The sequence below is a fragment of the Orbicella franksi genome, chromosome 3 (genome assembly GCF_964199315.1).
Source record: "Orbicella franksi chromosome 3, jaOrbFran1.1, whole genome shotgun sequence".
In the NCBI taxonomy this organism is placed as follows: domain Eukaryota; kingdom Metazoa; phylum Cnidaria; class Anthozoa; order Scleractinia; family Merulinidae; genus Orbicella; species Orbicella franksi.
The window spans coordinates 11,980,001-11,999,923 of record NC_138147.1 but is presented as its reverse complement, the minus strand read 5'-3'; the positions used below and the strand labels follow the sequence as shown (position 1 = coordinate 11,999,923).

The window sequence follows — 19,923 nt, the reverse complement described above, 5'->3', positions numbered from 1 at the left end:
TAACAAAGAGACGTTTTACTTGCTGCAATGCAAAAAAATGTGTAAGGATTTCGGTCAATTCTGCCAAAACATGACTCACATCTGCTTGAGGTTGGTAGGAATCCATGGCAGGTTCTTCAGGCACTGTTGGCAAGTCTCCAAAACTGGCAGCAGATTCACCAGACGAAAAGGCAGTGCTAAAGAACTGAGCTAAAGCTGCTAAAGTTTCCTGGTTGGCTGAGAAATAAGAAACCAACAGAAGTCCAATCAACAACTTAACTGTCTGAAGTAGTATGCCACCCTAACTAAAATTTGAACTTTTTCCTTTAAGGGGGATAAAAGATATTTCACCCACTGGTGTCTACATTTCTAAATCTACATTATTCACCAAAATGTTTGGGTGGATGAGCAACTGAGCCATGGTGATAAGTTTATTATAATGCTTCGCACAGTACATACATGTAATAAGTCATGTTACAGCGTATTTCATTTGAGTGTCGTAAAAACCAAAACCAAAACCATTCGCTTACCAATTACACTACTCAGCCAATCTCAAACCGTAGTAAAACCAAACCAAAACCAACGTAATTGCCTGATTACTTTCGACACTTAACTGAAAACCGCTTTACTGTATCAAACGTAAAGATTCAGTCGGAAGTTCTTCGAAATCTGACACCACCAACTGATGTCAATTGTTAACACCGGTGTATACATTGTATAATCATGTATTTACCAATGTGCTGGCAATGTGACGATCTCAAGTGGGAGAAATGCAAGGTATCAGTTCATGTCAATACCACTTGGTACTATTATAGTAAACCGTAATAGTAGCACATGTATCTCACAACATACCAATCACGTTGAGAGCATTAAACTGCAGGTTAACAACATTTAAACCATTGCCATTTTGGCTTTTAGTAGAAGGGGCATCAGCATCAACGTGTTGATAATCAAATGTGATAAGATCCTCTTCCTCCATTACAGCTGTAGTCTCACTTGAAAATGAAACGTCACTGTCCTGTAACTTTCTCTTAGAACCAGGTCTCACCAGGTCAGCGACCATGGAAAATGCACTGCTTACAGTCTCCGTAAAGGACTTTTCAACTAGAAGATAGCAAAAGTCAAGTTAAAATCATGAAGTTTCATGTTGTACATTTTGAAAAATAAAGGGATGAACACGTGAAAGTAATGTTTGTGAATGAAAAAAAGGTTTAGTTTAATTCACTGGATTAACAGTTCGATTAACTGCATTCAAAAACTGTGTTAAAAGAATGCTAAACACCTCAGAAATGAAATAATTATGTCCAGAACATCACGATGGATATTTTCACTGAACTGTAAAATCTTTGAAGGGAGATCAAATTGTAGTTAGCTTATTACGATTTTATCAGGACGCAAGAACAGTCTTAGCCTTAGGCTGATGACAAAGGACTGGGTTGCAATTTGTATATTGCGACGCCATCGACTGTGTTACACAAACATAAACAAACGAGATTAAAGAATGAATCAGCCAAGCAGATGCACTACCAAAACAAAATGTGGACACACCATGCATACACCTGTGTGATATTATAATGGTTTGGATAAAAATTGAACCGGTTTCTCTATTTTACCCTCCTGCCACAGCTAGGCTTTGCCAATCAGTATGTGAGTGTGCCTTACACTATGTAATGACATGAGGTATCAACCCTCCAAGTTGCGACCATTTTAGTCGCCATGACGACTAGAATTTTGGAGCTGGCGACTAAATTAGAACGCAAGTCGCCAGCTCGGCGACTAAAATTAACGTGACCTATGCGTCAGGAGCTTGAGCGGACTATCATCCGGAGCGAAAAGAAAAACGCTCTGAGCATTAAGAATTCACTTTACAAAGCTAGTTGTTGTGGGATTTTAACCAACAGAAATGGAGACTGAATAAAATGAAATGTCACACGGTAAACAAAGATCAAGGAATTGCATTCAGTTGAGCTTGGGACGCAACGAAATTCGTTCCACTCGACTGAACTTTGGCACGTGACAATTTTACCTGGAAGCGTGAGACAACGCACGCAATCCGGTCATTTGCCATCGAAAAGAAGAGGAATTGCAAAAGCTTGGAAAGCTCGACGGTGACAGGATCCACAATATATTTGAGAAACATCCAGATGTATTTGAGAAACGTATTTTGTTTCAGTGGACACGAAAATACTTGACTTTACAGCAAACTTGATAACACAAGAACGGGGGATTCTATAAATAAAAGACTGTGATGAAAAGCGGCTCGCAGTTGTAAATAAATTTCACTTGTGTGAACGAACCTGGGTTTATTTTTAAATTGTAAAAGATTTCATCAATAAAAAATATCCCTCTTAGTGATTGCCCTAAAACTTGTGAAAGTATTTTCGCGTTGAGTATTCGCGTTCCGCGGTTCGCATATTAAATTCAAAACGACAAACAATTTGAGCGTGAACTTTTCTGTCCATTTCAATACAGTCTTTAATTTTCAGATGAAGTCTTAAATCGTTTGCTTATTCAAGCAGAAAACGAGGTTGAACATTTAAAAAAGATCATAAGCGATAGGGTAAAAATAGTGTTCACTTTTGGTCTCAGCAAGAATTTGATGCCGCCTTGATAAACATTGGAAAACTTTCCCCCATTCAGCTGCGAATGAGACTATCTTATTTTAACTTGGTATAATCTGTGTCGTTTGCACTGCTCCTGTTGTGTGAATTATAAATGATATACACAAATATTTCTGTGTTTTGTGAAGCGACTTTTTTTCTTAATTTTCATCAAATATTTTCGCGGGAAAAATGGCGGTAAACATACGTTTCATTCATACATGCTCACGCTTTTTGATGGTTGATTTCACAACCAGCGCCAGCAGTAGAGGAATGGTTCAAATCTTCAAAAAGATCAAGAAGACCATTTCTTCAATCTGAAGTCCATGCCACATGTGGTTTCTAAGTTTTAATGCAGAAATATGGATTTCTGTGTGCTGGCTGTAGACTTGTAAATATGTGTCACTAGTATAGATTAAAAACAAAAAAACCTTTATTTCATAGCATCAAAGTTTGAATTGTTTGGAGTGCTCAAGTCATTCCTAAGTTACCATGTAAGTATGATTATAAAATATTAAAAACTCAAGCAAGAGTTTATAATGAAGATAGTCTGAACCTTTGGTTTTTGATATTTGTGGTGTCACTTGTAAATCGATGGAGCTATTTGAAGGCATGTACATTTGCATTATTATAACCATTGTAAAAGATTTATTGAAATTGAAAGCCAATCAATTTAAAATGACTGAATGAGAACTGTGATCAATTCACAACACTGTTGCAATAATATAGTACTTTTTCATTGTGATCAGAAACTATTTCATTTGATCATCAATCATTCCAATAAAAGCATATTTGAATCAACATTAGGTAGTTCTTTCACTGAACGGGACTTCAATTTACTTGGTGGTTCAAGGAAAATGTTATTAATAATACAGTTGGATAATAATAAGATTATTATTTATTATTAATTAATTATTAATTTATACATATATTTTGGCGACTAAAATTTTTCACTGGCGACCAAACCTGAACAGTCAGTGGCCAAATGGCCACCAAGGAAAAAAGTTAACTTGGAGGGTTGGGTATGTAGAACATTTACAACATTGCTAGTATACTCTGCAACTTACTTCGTGATGGAGTAAAACCAGTTTCACTGGAAGATTTTGCCAGGTCAGGTTTACACGAGGAGAAAAGCAATTCATAGTTAGGTCCAAAGCTTTGTAATGCATCAACAAGGTGCACTCCATGGATGGCAAATGATGTCGATGAATCATATGGTCTCTTCATGTAGTTTGCCTTAACGCCTAGCACCTGTAGTTCAGCGATCAAGCAACCTGTGCAATGCGACCATGGCATTCGTAAATCAATGAATCAATGTGAAAAGTCATTAAAATGATAGAAATTCCGAAATCCCAGACTATATTATTTGAGAACAAATTCATTTGAGGGCCAATTCTGAAACATGTGTCTGTCAGTCGTGCTAATTGTCCAAAAATTATGACCAAGCCAAAACAAACAACTACAAATATTATAACCCCTTCGCTTTTGCTTTTTTTTTTTTTTTTTTTGACTTTTTTTACTTCTAAGCTTTTCCTCGTCTATCCTTCCTAGAGTACGACATAATTTTTATAGTTTCTTGACAAGTAGTTTCTTTGAATGCGATACCGGTAAGTTATTTCGATAACAATCCAATCTGAAGATTATTATTTTGCCTCTTCAAGTACACTATTACTTTAGGTACCACTAATATAACATATCTCGATCTTCAGCTATTTCCAAATTGTATGCAACTTTCATTTATCATAGAAAAATCTCCAGAAATACCTCTTACATAGGTTGCAGGCAATAAAAAGCATGACCGCCAAACTGAATTAAAGATTTGCAGAAGTTTGCAGAAGTAACTGCTGCAGATAAGACACTAAGACTTGCAATAAGTAAGCCTTACCCATGCTGTGAACACCCAGGGAAACCTTGTCGATGCTGAGCTCAACAAGCAACATTTTGGATTCTTCCATGAGTTCTTTTGTTTTATCTTCTAAAGTGGTGTCCACAGCTGATCTGCTGATACTCCTACAAGAACATCAACCAAAACAAAATTTAAAAGGCATTCCTAGGAAAAGCCTTACAGCCATATTTATCATTCTCACTATAACGCACAGGGCCTGCCAACTCCACGTGAGACACATACATGGTATTATCTCTTTGAGTGTTTTCAGACTTTCCGAGATAACAAGACTCCTAAAGATGCCCTTTTAATTGAAAAAGACGAGCTGCCCTTGTGGCTTTTCTCTTCAAAATTGGTTAGTTTTGGAACACTCTTATCTTGAACAACTTTAAGGTGGCGCATTTATGCTTTACAAGCTCAGATTTGGAAGCTGCAAACTTGGACAATGCATGTAGCTGCAGTGTCAAAGTAGATTCAACAGAAGTTAAAAACTTTTAACGCAATGTTCTGAAAAACATAAACATCATAAATATAAATTTTTGAACTTTTCCCCAGCAAACACGTTAGCTCTTTGAAATTAAATTTTTCTACGTGTCTTGACTGTCCAAGAAATCTATTGTGTTTCTCCCCAATCATGAACTGACATGTTCAATTACCTGGTTGGTGAGTCCTTAACCATCTCTGGAATTGTCACATTGCTGCTGTACAAGCTGTAGTACAGGTCGTCCAAACTGCCATGGCTGTCCACCCCTTAACATAATTATAACAACATCTTACCACTAACCATTTCGTTGATAAAGTGCCAAAGGTCAAAATTTCAAAACTTCTATTCTCCCTCGTATGCCGCAAAGTGCCTTCACTGATTCGAAACTTTAAAATGAAAGCACTACATAACCAAAACTTCTGACCTTCTTGTCTCCGGGGATTCCAAGGAAATACATTGAAAAGGAAAAAATATTTTGCACAAGGTTATAATCCCATTGCACACGAAACACTACAGTTCTTTTCCAACTGATAGCATACTCAAAGTCCTCCATTTCAGTGGTTACATATCTAATATGGCAGAGACTGAAATATAGCCATTGCAGTTGAAGGAAATGGCAGTGGAGGAAATAACCGAGCAATTCAATTAAAACATTGTGACGTCTATTAGTACTAAAAATATTTACGTTTCTATCAAATGACTTACTTTCTCGAGGCGGCAGTGGAGTAGAACTAGCAACAATCCTTTCTTGTTTCACTAGTGGAGTGGGGTTGGACGTTTTAGGTTTACGCATCTGTTTTACACACTTTGTCAAAGCTTGCAGCTAAAGAACAAATTCAAGATGTTTAGTCTGTGTATGTATTTAAAAATAGATACCACACTATGTCAAGCAAGGCAACATCTGCTTTGTCCAACACTGAGCCAGAATCATATTCACACGTCAATATGGACTAAAGCATTTCTCTCTTTAGAATAGCATATCTAATTACTAGCCAATCAGCTGTATTTTATTGGCAATCTGTGAATCTGAATCTGATTGGTTCTTGTAGATTTAGTGCTGTAATATTTTAGTAAGAGTGGATTTAGAGTTTGTTAAACAGCAAACGGTAGTCGAACCAAGGACTTGAACTCTGGAGACCAAGTAGAGTAAAAACCCAACAACACTCATAAAATGAACATTATTTTCATCTACAAATCCTGTAGAAACACCCTTACGAGGACACAGCCAGTTGCAACCGCTTACCTTGTGTTCATTTATGTGCAATACCAAGCTGGGTAGTTTGGCAGAAAACGTTACTGCAGGGTACCGCGGATCAGCTGTAAACAGTAATCTCCTGCAAAGTAACACATCACACCTTACTAATTCATAACACTTTATTAAAAACGGAGGTATAAACTTTTTACAGTACGGTAGTTCTAGCGTTTCAAAAACAAAACGAGCTAATTTTCCATGTCTTATAAATTATAAGCAATTAACAAAATTACTCAATATGCTGAGCTTTTCATGTCTTTCTCAACAAACTGTATCTTTGGAAAACAATGGAGAATTACTTCCCTTCTACCCTTTGAGAAAGTGAAAATTATGGCTGCCAAGGTCAACCTCGAAGTAACAAAACACGCCCAAAACATGCAAAAAATGGAGCGTGTCAAAGCCGACGGTTTTGTCGAATTCGTTCAACTCCAGATCTCCCATTTGACTGCAGGTTAAGAATTAGTAGAATGTGTAGCGCCAAGCATGTCTATCTGTTCTGTCTACATAATACAACAATTCGCCAAATTAAGTTCTTGTTCTCGTCTGCCTGCCCACAAAAATAGAACAACTTGAATTGTGGAGTACTGGTTGATTCTTTGCCTCAATGCTACGCCCAGAAAATTCAGGGTGATCTTTACTCACAATCCTTAACTGCATACCAACCTTTGAGGAAATCAAAGAAACCTCCTCACCTTTCCATCTGGATGGCTATTGTGAATTTATCTACCACATGAACATCACTTGTCATGGGTGGTTTGCTGGCAACTTCGGACCAGTTGTCCTTCACATTACAAACCACCATTTGTATGTCTGACAAATCCAGAGTGTACCTAAGAGACAAAATCAACAAATAATAATCCTTGAGGCGTCAAAAAAAAGTAATAACAGGAATAAAAATTGCTGTTTTTAGATACCTCTCATACATCATGTCAATCAGAGATTCACTACTTATTTCATTCACAAGTGCATCAGTTGAATCGGTGGTTGACAAAAACTCCTCTTCCTCTGCAGGTGGGGTGCTGGGTGGGGTCATAAAAGCGTCATCTGTGTAATGTCCAAGAAACAAGAAAGTTTAAGTCTAACCTACAACCAGCCAAAAGGGACAATTAACAGCACTCGTACCGCTAACCCTAGTTTGGACCCTCATCTCATCAATGCACAAAGACATCAAATTATTCAAATGTAACAAACGCAGACTTAATTTAAATGGGATGAAAGGCGGACAGATTATTACGTGAATGACACAGTGACTGCAGTTACTTTGGGTAGTTAAATTACCTTCACCACTATAGGCTAGCTTTTATTATTGTTAACGGTTAAATCCTAAATATGTTCCATCCTATTCTTGCCTGTGTCACTGAAATACATGTGGGAAATACTGCTTTGTTTTTCCTTTAGGGCTATACAATGATCCACAGTGTTACCAACGTATATAGCGAAACATGTGAAATACCTTCCTTTTCTGTTTTAGTATCATGGCCCTCTGAAACGGTCTTCTTTCTGTTAAGCGCTTGGGTGTTTGCAAAGCTTAAGTGCCCAAAGTCTATCAAAACCTACCAAATAAAACAACAGTATTCACGAAGAGTTCATTCAGTTCTTTCTTTTGGTATTTCAGCTCCTTCATTGACATGACTAATCAATTCAACATCAGATCTAATTTATCTCTAGAATTGTATGTCAGGCAAGCAAGGAATACAGCAAATGGTCAGCAATGGAATAGTGCATTTACAGGCAACCATCAACTCATTTCCAAACAAACACAAGTAACAAGAATAAGCAGAGCTTCAAGCTGGCAGGCTTGTAACCATATGGTTATAATAGTACTTAGCAAGAGGGATATCGATAGCCGTATGAATAATGATTAACACATACCTAATTAATGTCTTTGGAGACTTCAGATTCTGACAGGTTTACCAGAATATAATCACTCTGATTTACTCTAGAAATAATTTTCATACTTACCACTGATGCTGTCCTATCCTGAAAACTCTCTGGAACAAGAAATCTTGGTGCAGAGATGTCCAATTGAATATCCCATCTCTTTGACTGGCCCTTGAACACATAACAAAATAAAACAAGATTCAATCGGGTACATAATTTTCGACAGACAAGCAGCCACAACTATTGCAAACATTTTTTTTTCCTGTATAGATAGAGTCCAGCAGAAGTCACTAATGAATTGCCCCTGGAAATATTTGAAACATTACTTGACATGGTAAAAAATAGCTAGTCCATAACAGTATTAGCACAGCATAGCATATACCACACCAGGAACTCCATGCCCTACGCTTTGCAACAAGTGTGAGCGTTCGTTGTGGTTGCAAGAAGATGCAGGAAACAGGGCCTACGGTAACAATGAGTACCCTTGGTACAATTTTCTATTTCCCTTTGCTCTATATATAAATATTAAAATATATTGGCATACACCAGAACAAAGAAAAATACCAAATTGTACCAAGGGTAACAACATACCGGTACATACAGATATATTTCCTTATTTTAATTACCACTTCTGATCCTTCCATCATGGCATCAAGCGTTTGGACAAGTTCAGCTCTGGTCTGGTTTTTAAGTGCTTCATATCTCACACGTGCCACTTCACGGAGCTGCCTCTCAATATGAAGGGCTTGAGTACCTTCCATTGATGCACGAGAAAAAAACTCTGAAATGTGATCCAGCACCACAGGATTGTAAACTACGTCCAGAGGTTGCGTTGTTACTGATAGCCTGGAGAACATAACACGTTTCAGTAATTGTTAATAATAATCAACGGTGTTATTTAAAGAGAGTTCAGTAAATAAACACTTTCGACAAAAAAAGCAGTCATGCAACCACAAACACCTTCAGAAAGCTTGAATCAAAATATAGCTACATATCCTTTTCTACCCTCGAGCAGTGAGTGAGAAAAACAATTTTACCTTCCTCCATTTCTGAGATGATAGAAAGTATACTTTAATTGCTAACATATGCACTTGTATCCAAGAAAACAACTCCAGAGTACCTGTACTAAGTGTGAGTAAGACATACCTGTAACCAACTTTGCTTGCAGGTGGTAGAGATTCAAACTTCATTTCAAATACTGGTTCACTCATATCCTGTAAAATATTAAGTCCCAAACTTGCAGTTGACATCATCATTGCTCCCACTGTACCTTTTGCTACGGTAGCCTGTTGTTTCTTGGTATTCAGGACTCTCTGTAAGATAAGGGAATCATGATACAATGTTCTACAGTAACTGTACTATTAATGTTGTTTGTCCCATCTTCATTTAGTTTGTGTACTGCAATATACCGCAGAGTTCAGAAACCTTATTGTAATTTATTAATAAAGTGGCTTGGCCACACCATGGCAAGTTCCAACCATCTACCTCAATCAAGTCACTACGCAATCAAGAGATGAAAGAAAGAGGAGGGTAGAGGTGCCCAGCACTTCTCTGTCTACCGCTGATAATATGTACACTATTTTTCATAACCAGTATAACAGTTCCAGTTCCTTGATATCAGAATCTGTATGTGTAAACATTGTAGCCAAGAAAACCTGACTGCAAAGACCATTTAGAAAATAAATCATATACCTGTGACTCCCGACCTTGGGGACAAACCAAAGCTGGAAACAAAGTTCCTGTAGTCAGTGTATCTCCCACAAATAAAGCTCCTAGACTCATGCTAAACTCCCACGTGCTTGAACGAGGCCGCATCTCAGAGTCCCATCTCAAATCAGAAAATTCCACTTCAATTACTGGCAACACAGTTGTTGTTTGTGAGGCAGTGTTTTCGTGCTTGGTGTTGACCAGTTTAAAGGAGCCTGCACCCAGTCTGAAGTTCAAGTGTGCAAAGACTTGGTCTCTGTTGAAGATGGATTCATTCAGATGACTGTCAGCAAGCTCTCCAAGAAACTCCTCTTCCTCTGCAAAACAATGGTTAACACAAATGAGTAAGCCATTTCAAGAAGAGCCATTCTGGATTTCCTATACTAAAAAGATATGATGAGACATAACAATGGCAAATCATGCATTTCAGAAAAGACATGAAGCTCCAGCACTGAACTTACATAATAATACAACTAAGCAGTACAGTTTTGTATAGACTTAAAGTCAATTAATTTGAAACAAAAATGTTTTATTCTTTCCTTCAATATTTTTCTACCTTTTCAATACAGACATGATGATGGCACTACACACACAGCCACTGCTACAGTGCTCAGATGCACGACAAAAACTATTATTCCTTAAACCTAAGGCGGGCCTAAGCACAATGTTCATTCCAAAGTACCACATACCAGCTGATATTAAGTCATTTAACCATTAACACTAGTCGAATGATACATCAACTAACCCTTTGTGGTGGGAGGTTCTCCTATAAACAACGGATTTGGATCATTCTCTTTTGGCATGCCAGCTGTCCCAGTTCCAGTAGTATCAGTTCCAGACCAACTGTACCACCCTGTTAGCCAGCCCTGCCAACTACCACCTTCTCCTCCCGTGGCTGGGGTAGCTTTCCCTAATTCCTTGTTCTCTTGTGGTTGAGAATCATCTGCATTACCTGTCTGCATCTGCTAAACAAAATAATGTTAACACCAGTGTTTCAAACTGATTCAAAGTAATAAAACTTGACTCATGTACCATCATTCTACCCTGATCTGAAAAGATATTTTAATGGAGTAACACTACATTAGCCAAGCCAAACACAAAGTTGACAATTAAAACCAAATTACAGAAGGGGGGCTTGAGCCGTAACATTTGATGTGTTTTTGTACATTTTTCTGGTGACTATAGAATGAAGACTCTTCATACTTATGTATAAGACACTAATTAAAAATATTCCTGTTAACATCAAGAGCTTTCAGTCTATAGTCACTAAAAAAAAGCAGTAGAGAGAAATGCCAATTGAACACAGTTTGAGTGTCTTCACTGCAACAATTGAGGTGGGCCCCCAAAGAAACCTAATGGTTTTTCTGGTGGTCTAATCACCCTGTCTAAGTTAATATACAGTTAATGTTATGGCGCGCAATAAAGACACAAGACCATGTAGTGGGCGATAGTGGACAGGGGATGTACTGGCAAGGCTCGGATAAAAGCCCACCGACTGGATAAAACCCACCGGATTGGGGGCCTCAGCACATGGCGCCATGCCGAGGGGGTGCCCCATGCCTGTACTGCAAGGAGGACATTGTTGCTGGAACAATTACATGGGGCCAAGTTAACCCAGCCAGAGAACAAATGTCCCCTCCCTGACGGGGCTCCAGCACAGGGCTGAAGGGGTACCGCAGGCAGCAGTTCCCAACCCTTAAAATTTATTAAAAATTATTTAGAGTTGTGCGTTAATAACAAAAGTTAACTAAAATGAACTGAAGGGCTTAAGAAGCCCTAACAACAGGAGAGAAACTCCCTTAACGTTTGAAGTCCTGGTAAATGCTAACTGGGACAAGTTAAGAGGGTGGGTGGGAGGGGTTACACTTGAAGCCAAGTAACAACTTGCAGGACTCAGAGAAGGGAGAAACTGATTACTTGCACAGCATGCTATCCTTAAATAGCAGTTATCAAATATGGAAGGGCATGTGCCGTCGAAGACCGCAGAGATGAGTGTGGGCTCATCTAAACTAAGGTTGCTTGCCAACATTAACCTTAATTTTATGCTAAGAAATACTTCTCTATGGGTATTTTCTTTCTTCTCACTTAAAACTATCCAATAAAATTTTGATTGGTTTAAATCTGGGAGCAAAAGTTCATTTACTTATAATTTCCAGACAAAGTTTAGATAGAGGACCACCTAATTAGCTTAGTGTTAGCTCGGTAATATCCCCTGTAAATATTGTTGTTGTTGTTGTTGTTGTTGTTGTTGTTGTTATTATTATTATTATTATTATTAAAGATTCGCACAGCTATTGATGATATTGAAGCTGGTTTCGTCATTGGCTCCGGGCAACAACAAGTTGCCTAGGGAAGCCAAGAAACAACCCTTGTTTGCTTTTTCTCTTCTTTCTACATCTCCAGCACCTTTCTAAGAATTCTTGCCGACCCCAACAATGCACATCTCTGGATCAGTCCAACAGGAATGCCCACCTCAATGGCTCTCAGATTGTCACTCAATCTCAGTGGTATTGATCCCAATGCTCCCACTACCACTGGAATAACCTTTGTCTTCACACCCCACATTTTTCGCACTTCTCTTGCTAGATCTTGATACTTTTCAACTTTTTCATCTTCATTCTCTCTCACCCCATTATCCTCTGGAATTACCACATCTATAATCTGACAGCTCGTCGCTCTTGTCAATGATCACCAAATCCGGTCTCCTAGCCCCTATTTCATGGTCTGTTCACACACTGAAGTCCCATAGAAGTTTGTAATCCTCATTTTCAAGCACAATTATTATTATTATTATTATTATTATTATTATTATTATTGTTGTTGTTGTTGTTGTTGTTATTATTATTATTATTATTGAGCTAAGTTGCAAATGTAAATAATCGATAAGAAGGCTATTCTCTGATAGTACTTATAGTTCTTGAGTGAAAGTGTCTTTAAGCTACATTTGTTCTTTGTATCTACTTGGACTAAAAAGTAAATAAAACAACAGTTGAAGAACAATTAAAGAATTTCTTCACAAAGTAAGAAACCAAAATTGCTTATTCGGTGCTTGTCTAAATTTTGCAAAAATACCATGTAACATAAAAATGTTACCTGACTCAGTTCATTCTCAGCCCTTGTCTGTGCAATGGATCTTAAAACTACCAGCTCCTCAAATGTTAACTCGTCCTCAATTTGAGACTGTTTCTCCTAGAAATAGAGATAAACAGTTGAAGGTGCAGTAGTCTAAGGATTGCAACTTCTATAGACTAGATATTAATCTGTAGATAAGTTAAACACAAACTGATCTTCTGTTATGTTAACACATTGTAGCTGCGTGTATCGTGACACATCACTCCAGCAATGACTTTCTTTGCCAGGTATACAAAATTAGTAATGAGAAATACATGCACTGGAGAAACCTGCCAATTGAAACAAAATTCCTTGTCATGTCAAACCACAAAAACAGGGGTTGTAATGGTATTGTCGGCTCAGACGAATCATATAGGGTTTTACTGATCCCCAGGATTGGGCCAGGTTTTACCATTTAGTTAGTGGTCAACCTCACAAGTGCAGGCTTACATGTACGTGGAACATTGAAACTCTGTAATAACTGAATCTTCAAGTTTGTCAGCAGTCCTGAGTGGTTTTGTAGTTGTTGTTTTGAAGCCTTCTCCCACCCCCATCCCACTCATGGATTTTCCACTAATCCTGATCAGTGTTGACAGGTGCCTGGAATGGGGGCTCAAATGGCTGGACTGAGTAGATTTTCCAGCCATGGGGGCAATATTCTATCTGGGTGCTGGCTGTGAATAGTAGAAGCCACTGGATACCCCATGCATCATAAAATAATGTTTAAAATTTCACTCTAAGCACTTTCAACTTGTGTCACCAAATTGCAAAGAATAGAGTATGACAATCAGAACTTATACGTCAATTATGTAATACACCGTGACAGTGTATTTGCATAAACAATTTTCAACTGAGTACTATACAAAATTTATGCAATCGTGCATGTATCTCCTTACAAAAGAAATTATTCAGTTACCTTAAGCAAAGGTTCCACTGTGGCAGAGGTAAGATGTTGTGAATATATATTGACATACTTCACAATGTCATGAGCTCGTTTGACGGCAAAACTCCAGGTTTGATGGATATTTTTCTCTTTAATTGACTGCAAAATGCAATTTATTGAGAACTGCCACCATTCTCGCGCACTAACAAAAAAAAAAATAGGAATGATAGTAAGGAATTACTTGACAATGGAAAATAAAAAGTAACAATATACATCTACTGATAGTACAATAGTCTAGCTTGCAAAGAATGCTTTGTAGGTTATTGGTAAGCATGATATCTGACTGGTACACATTATGTATACAGGGCTGAATTCTATAGGGATGAATTCTATCAGAAATTGGGATTTTCCTGCACTTGTGATCATGACAAACTGATCAAAAGCTCCTCATAAATAATCTGTAATATCCTAAATCCAATTCAGCCAATGATTATCCATAATTAATCCTCTAAAAAGGAAGGCAACATGCTGCGAAAATCAGGTGCTAGGGCATATCAGTCACGTCCTGGGTGTCTAATGAACCACGTGAAGGCCAATGTTCTTTGGTTGAGCAGCAGTAAAGGCTTCCATTATGGATGAATGTCTCAGTGAGTTTTTTCTCAGCTTTTTCAGCTTACAAGTACATGTTCATGTGTACATCTCCACTTTCTTAGAATTACAGTAAGCTCCACAAAAGGAATAATTAATTAGCAAAAGATTAGAATTCAAATTGCAGTTCTCAAAACTGCAAAACTTAAAATATGTTTCAGATAGTCCTGGCAGTACTCAAGATGTCTTTGCCAGGTGTCAATGCACACTGATCATATGTGTCCTGCCCAACATGTTAGATAGCACACCTTATCACACAGTGCATCTACAGGATTACACAGATTTGGTGAATTGACATATTCACTTTACCTATAACACAAAACCCTTACTTTTTCTTGATTTGACATTTAGGCCTCCACTTAAGGTACCGACGCTGTCTGAAATGTCTTTCAAACCCATCCATCAGAGCAATTAACATCTTGTATTGTGTTTCCTCCAGTGACAATGGAATCTTTTCCACATGAACATCCACAACAAAACGTGGCATTTGTCGAGACCTCAGAGGCAAAGCACTAGCATTCCTCTTCATCTTAGCTTGTGCACTAGTTGGCTTTAATATGTACTGGTGCTTCTGATAAAATAGAACAAAAAGCACATAGGACTGTTGTTAACTGTTGTTACTGGAAACATATATTAGACTCTTTTGTCTTGTTGGCAGAAAAATGGATCACTGTATTGGGTAGGTTTGGTTGATCCAATGTTTTTTTTGCATCAAACTCAATTTCTCTGAATTCACATCTACATGCTGATATATTGATCAACATGTATACATGTACTACTAAATATACTATGAAAAGACAATTATTCTTGAGGATGTTTTTAGGTCACCCAGCTTCATATTCTATTCCTGTAGTTTTCTGACAACTACAAAGGGGTCATGGTAATTAGTTATAAGTTATCGTGATCTCTTTATGCAAAGTTGAAATTTGCTAATATGCAGCTAAAACTAACATGAATTTTTTTAACATGATACGGAAAGTACTCACACTAAAGCCAGCTTTTCCCTGGTTTCTGTTAATCATTCGTTGAAGTGCACTCTGAAAGTACAGAAAAACTATTGCCTTCATCTTCAACAAGTTCTATCTAAGCATTTGTCAGCATTAGGTCAGCATTACTTATTTCACCTCGTCTTCTTCAGCCCCTCCCTCGGTATCCCTCTTCCAGTATTGTTTCAGTGGCTCACAGCTGGGTTGCAGTGATTGCCAGCCATGGGAACATTTTACCTTCTAGAGACCAGCTGATCTCAGTGAAGTCCCCCAGGCATCCCAGCCATCCATATTTAATACAGCTTGATATAGTTGTTAACAACTACTTATTAACTGAGAGTGAGGTCTTTACCAGAAAATCTCAAACCGAGACCTTACCATATTGACCAAGCAAGAGCAAGGTCAATATGGCGAGACCAAGGTTTGCGATTTTCCTGTAAAGACGAAACATTTGAGGTTAATAAGCAGTTTATTCCATGGCTTATAAAAAGCTGTTTGGCTGTTTCCTTTGTTCTGTCCAGCCCAAACTCTATCATAATTTAACACAGTGAATTTGCTGTTCTTCTGAAATTGTACTTCATCAGGGTAATAGAATTTTTACTCAGAGTGTTCCTCTTCATTCACTGCTTTCAACTGTACAATTTTCAGAAAGCAATTAAAACAATGATTTTTTTCATAATACTTTTTTTCCTTTAGTAGGCCCATAATCTGTCCATGGGCATTACAGAAGAATAATGCCCTACCATTAGCCAATCAGCGTGCGCATCACATTGTCTACATACACAAGCCATAAAAATTATAATGAAGAATAGTAATTTACCCAAGTTTGCTTCAAAATGTTCCAGTTTACAGTATTTAAGCCTAACAAGTACCAAGCACCTGCATGAGGTGTGGACATGTGACACAGTTCTCACCTCAAGATCACTTGACGGCAAATCACCTACAAGGGTCACATCAGTGTCCCAGTAGATGGCCATATTCTGCAACTCAATTAACTTGTATTTAATCGTCCGTTCATTCTGAATGATCTCTTCTGGGTTCTGTAAACCAAATGTAAAAGGTAAAAGGTAAAAGGCAAAGTTGGCATATGAGCCAAGGGGCCCACCAGGCAGGAGCGTATCCCAGTTTCTGTAGCATGAGGCACAACCAGGAATATTTCTACTCCCCCCTGGATGGGATGCTAGTCCATCACAGGGTTATCCCCAGCATTAAATTTGCCAGTACCAGTTTGTAAACCTACACTTGTAGGTGGAGAGAGGCACTGTGCAAGTAAAGTGTCTTGCCCAAGAACACAACAGAGTGTCCCTGGCTAGGGCTCGAATCCAGACCGCTCGATCTGGAGTTGAGGGCACTAACCATGAGGCCACCGTGCCACCAAACCAAAATGTAGATACATCATCATTATCCAGTGTTGAGTAATCATTTTAAGTCTGTTGATAAGCAGGTGCTGTGCAGTGTTAAGTGTCCAATATTTTCTTCATCAAAAACCCCCTAATAAAACTAAGAATTCACCTATTACCCCTCAGAACACAACACAAATTTTTTTTGTACAGTTCAGTTCAATTATTTTTTCACCTACCCAGTTTTCATTGGTAGACTGAGCTGAGAGTTTTGCAATGGTTATACCAAATGCAAAAGGCAATGACTCATTGGTTGAGGCATCCTCATAGCGAAAATGTACATCGCTAATAACAAGCTAGAACAAAGAAAGAATAAAACTTAATAACATATAACTTACAGAACACTTTATTTAACCAGCTGGGAGACACATGCAGGTATGAACTTTTTTCAGTTCTAGCATTTCAAAAAAACAGCTAATTTTCTGTTAAAATTAAGTATAATTATGTAAGAGATGAAAGTAAGTCTATAACTGCCAGTTTTAATACATCCAAATCCTGCCTCTAAATACAACAACTCTAAAAATAAACCACTCCATTCCACAAAGCCATCCAGTACAACTGACAGCAACAAAATGCTCATTCTGACATGCACCATCAGAAACGTCTCTAAGATTCGTTAAGGATCGACATTGAAGTTTTTTTTTTTTTACTACAGTGTATATAGGTACTTAAATAGGTACTTCAATAAGTATTTGTACTGTTTTGTTGTTGAATGTTACATGTATATTCAACAAATTATGGTACAGTGTAAGCTCTTCTTTCTGGATGTAGAGGTCTTAAACACTTTAAGAGATTATTTGTTAAGTCAGCAAAATAGATCTGCATAATTGTACACTTAGATGTTATCAAAAAGGTTGTAAGAGAAGGGTCTATCAACAGGATTTTATGGCATCCTTAAATTGACTAACTGGGACCGTTCTCACTAAAGACAGAACATTAATGACATTGTACCTGTAAGTTTTCAGCGATTGTTGTAGAGAAAGATGAATACAAGGATGGCCACCATGAACCAGACCAGAAGCCTCCAGTGTTTTCATTTCTAGCTGCCTATTTAAAAAAAAAAAGAGTTCCAAGGAGATTTTAATTAAGTTTCCATTGAATATTTAATATTAATTTGAATCCTTCCCAAAATAAGCTACCAAGTTGATGATTAATTAGTTAATAATTAATATTATTTAAACATTAAATATTTGAATTTAAAGTCAAAAGGTAAAGGAGTGCATCACTCTACTTACGAGCCACTGAGCCTCCAAAGCATCCAAGTGTTTTCTTTTACGAGCCCTTTCACGATCTTTTTCTTCTTCTTCATTGTACTAAAGAAAAAAAATATAAATAATTTATCATCACTTTGAACAACTGGCTTGATTAGGTATTTGCAGGTATAACACTAAATAAATATACATGTATAAATATTATTATAAGGAAAGCATCCAGCTGTTTTAAGCCCAAAAAGTAGATTAGTTGTCTTCAGTAGTTTTGTCCACACCCTGTTTCCACATGGTTTCCTTTATCCCTTGCTCCCTTCTCTCTCTCTCTCTCTCTCTCTCTCTCTAAGGGAGAGGGCCCTCTCACACAGAGGGCACAGGAACAGAGTACATGTGCATATCTCATGTCTGAATTTTGAACTTTGTCATGTCACAATGTGCAGTTCCAGAAAATATCTACACTCCAGTCTCCCCCCACAGAAGGGATGGGAATTTCCTGGAGATGGGGGTGGGATTCTGTAACACCAAAAAAAAATAAGGAAAATTTATGAAGCTAAATTGGAATTCCCAGAGGGGAGATATACATATTTTATATGGAGCTGCACAATTATAGTCTACATGTACTACAGAGCTACTAACAGGAAAATGTGGGAGTTACATGTGGGTCATATATAGTAACACTACGTGTACACTGTTATACGTTCAAATGTTTCAAACACAACAAATTCACCACAAACTACTAGGATTGTTTTTGCCAATGTGAGCTATGAATGGAAAATAATCATATGATTGTAAATGTTACAAAATAACTTGGTAGAAACACAGCAAGAAAGTAAGTATTCAGTAAGTGTGCAAGCTTCCCAAAACAGAACTCTGAATACCCCCACTGGAGTTGCACCCTGCCTAAGTTCAAATTCTTTATGCAATTAAAATCACTGAGCTTTAGGAGGCAAATTCATGATCTAGGCTAATTAATCTATATCTTTTCAGATGTCTTTTTTCTGCATCAACCAAAAGAATTAAGAGAATATGTCTGCACAGAGGCTAATCTTTCAGAGTTAAAGGGGTGCAGACAGAAAAAGAACCTAGTAAGTGATATCTGATAGACTGTAAGATTCTCCTCACAAATTTCTTTTCACTTCTATTCATGAAAAAAGGAGAATTTGACACGAGATTAAGAGTCACTTAATAACAGATTATAATATGATCTTACACTAATTTTTAGACGGTATTCATTGTTAGCATTTTTCTTTTTTCAATTCAAACTTAAGTAGCTGTTTGCTGCTCAAAGTTAATGCTAGAAAAACCACAAATGTCTAACAACCTTATAGCAGCTGCTGCTACATATACATGTACACTTGCTACTTGCCGCAGATGTCAATGACAGCAGTAATAATTGATACATACGCTGTGTGTCATGTAACATTATTACCTCTGAATGTTGGAGAGGTCCAGCAACAAGATAGAGCTTCTTAATATGCACAATCCATGGCTCAGACTTTGGTCGCCGCAAGGGTATTGAGAGTTGCAGATGTCCAATAAACCCTGATTTCACCTCTAATGGTAGCTCAAGACCTTTCAAGGCTGTCTTCTTTAATGGCAGGTTATGAAGGTCTACAGTGCCTAGGAAAACAAATGATGACAAGTTAAGGGAGCATTCAGCATTCTCCTCTACAGAGCCGGTGATTCTTTCAGTCAGCACAAAGAATCACCACATGTAGTACTGATTCTTTTTGATTGTCAGCTGATAAGATTTGAGTAGCAGTCATGATTCACAGATTTTTAAATTGGGCACACTAGAGGTTGGAATTCTCAGTGCTGATGAAAAAGATAACAGTCCTGAGTCACAGCCTCACAATTCAAGAATGAGTTCCGGCTACATGTGTAAATCCTCTGTTAAGC

At 37.7% G+C, this 19,923-nt stretch overlaps 1 protein-coding gene across 4 annotated transcripts in view; it reads right to left on the bottom strand.

Annotated features, from left to right (window-relative positions):
- The window catches only part of LOC145481272 (intermembrane lipid transfer protein VPS13D-like), an 82,393-nt gene that overhangs the window by 51,664 nt on the left and 10,806 nt on the right, over positions 1–19,923 (bottom strand). For 3 of the 4 annotated variants that reach the window (XM_081459721.1, XM_081459723.1, XM_081459724.1), the window contains exons 2-25: positions 19,454–19,644; positions 18,052–18,129; positions 17,768–17,863; positions 16,996–17,112; positions 16,331–16,456; positions 15,417–15,467; positions 14,760–15,001; positions 13,816–13,984; positions 12,882–12,977; positions 10,534–10,753; positions 9,774–10,105; positions 9,228–9,394; positions 8,708–8,927; positions 8,163–8,252; positions 7,654–7,753; positions 7,115–7,244; positions 6,893–7,030; positions 6,192–6,282; positions 5,654–5,771; positions 5,121–5,214; positions 4,465–4,589; positions 3,647–3,853; positions 832–1,083; positions 80–216 (exon numbers count right to left, since the gene is read on the bottom strand). In XM_081459721.1, coding sequence (XP_081315847.1) covers positions 80–216; positions 832–1,083; positions 3,647–3,853; positions 4,465–4,589; positions 5,121–5,214; positions 5,654–5,771; positions 6,192–6,282; positions 6,893–7,030; positions 7,115–7,244; positions 7,654–7,753; positions 8,163–8,252; positions 8,708–8,927; positions 9,228–9,394; positions 9,774–10,105; positions 10,534–10,753; positions 12,882–12,977; positions 13,816–13,984; positions 14,760–15,001; positions 15,417–15,467; positions 16,331–16,456; positions 16,996–17,112; positions 17,768–17,863; positions 18,052–18,129; positions 19,454–19,644 — 3,587 coding nt within the window. The remainder of the gene's footprint in view (positions 1–79; positions 217–831; positions 1,084–3,646; positions 3,854–4,464; positions 4,590–5,120; positions 5,215–5,653; positions 5,772–6,191; positions 6,283–6,892; positions 7,031–7,114; positions 7,245–7,653; positions 7,754–8,162; positions 8,253–8,707; positions 8,928–9,227; positions 9,395–9,773; positions 10,106–10,533; positions 10,754–12,881; positions 12,978–13,815; positions 13,985–14,759; positions 15,002–15,416; positions 15,468–16,330; positions 16,457–16,995; positions 17,113–17,767; positions 17,864–18,051; positions 18,130–19,453; positions 19,645–19,923) is intronic. The other variant, XM_081459722.1, reaches the window with a different exon arrangement.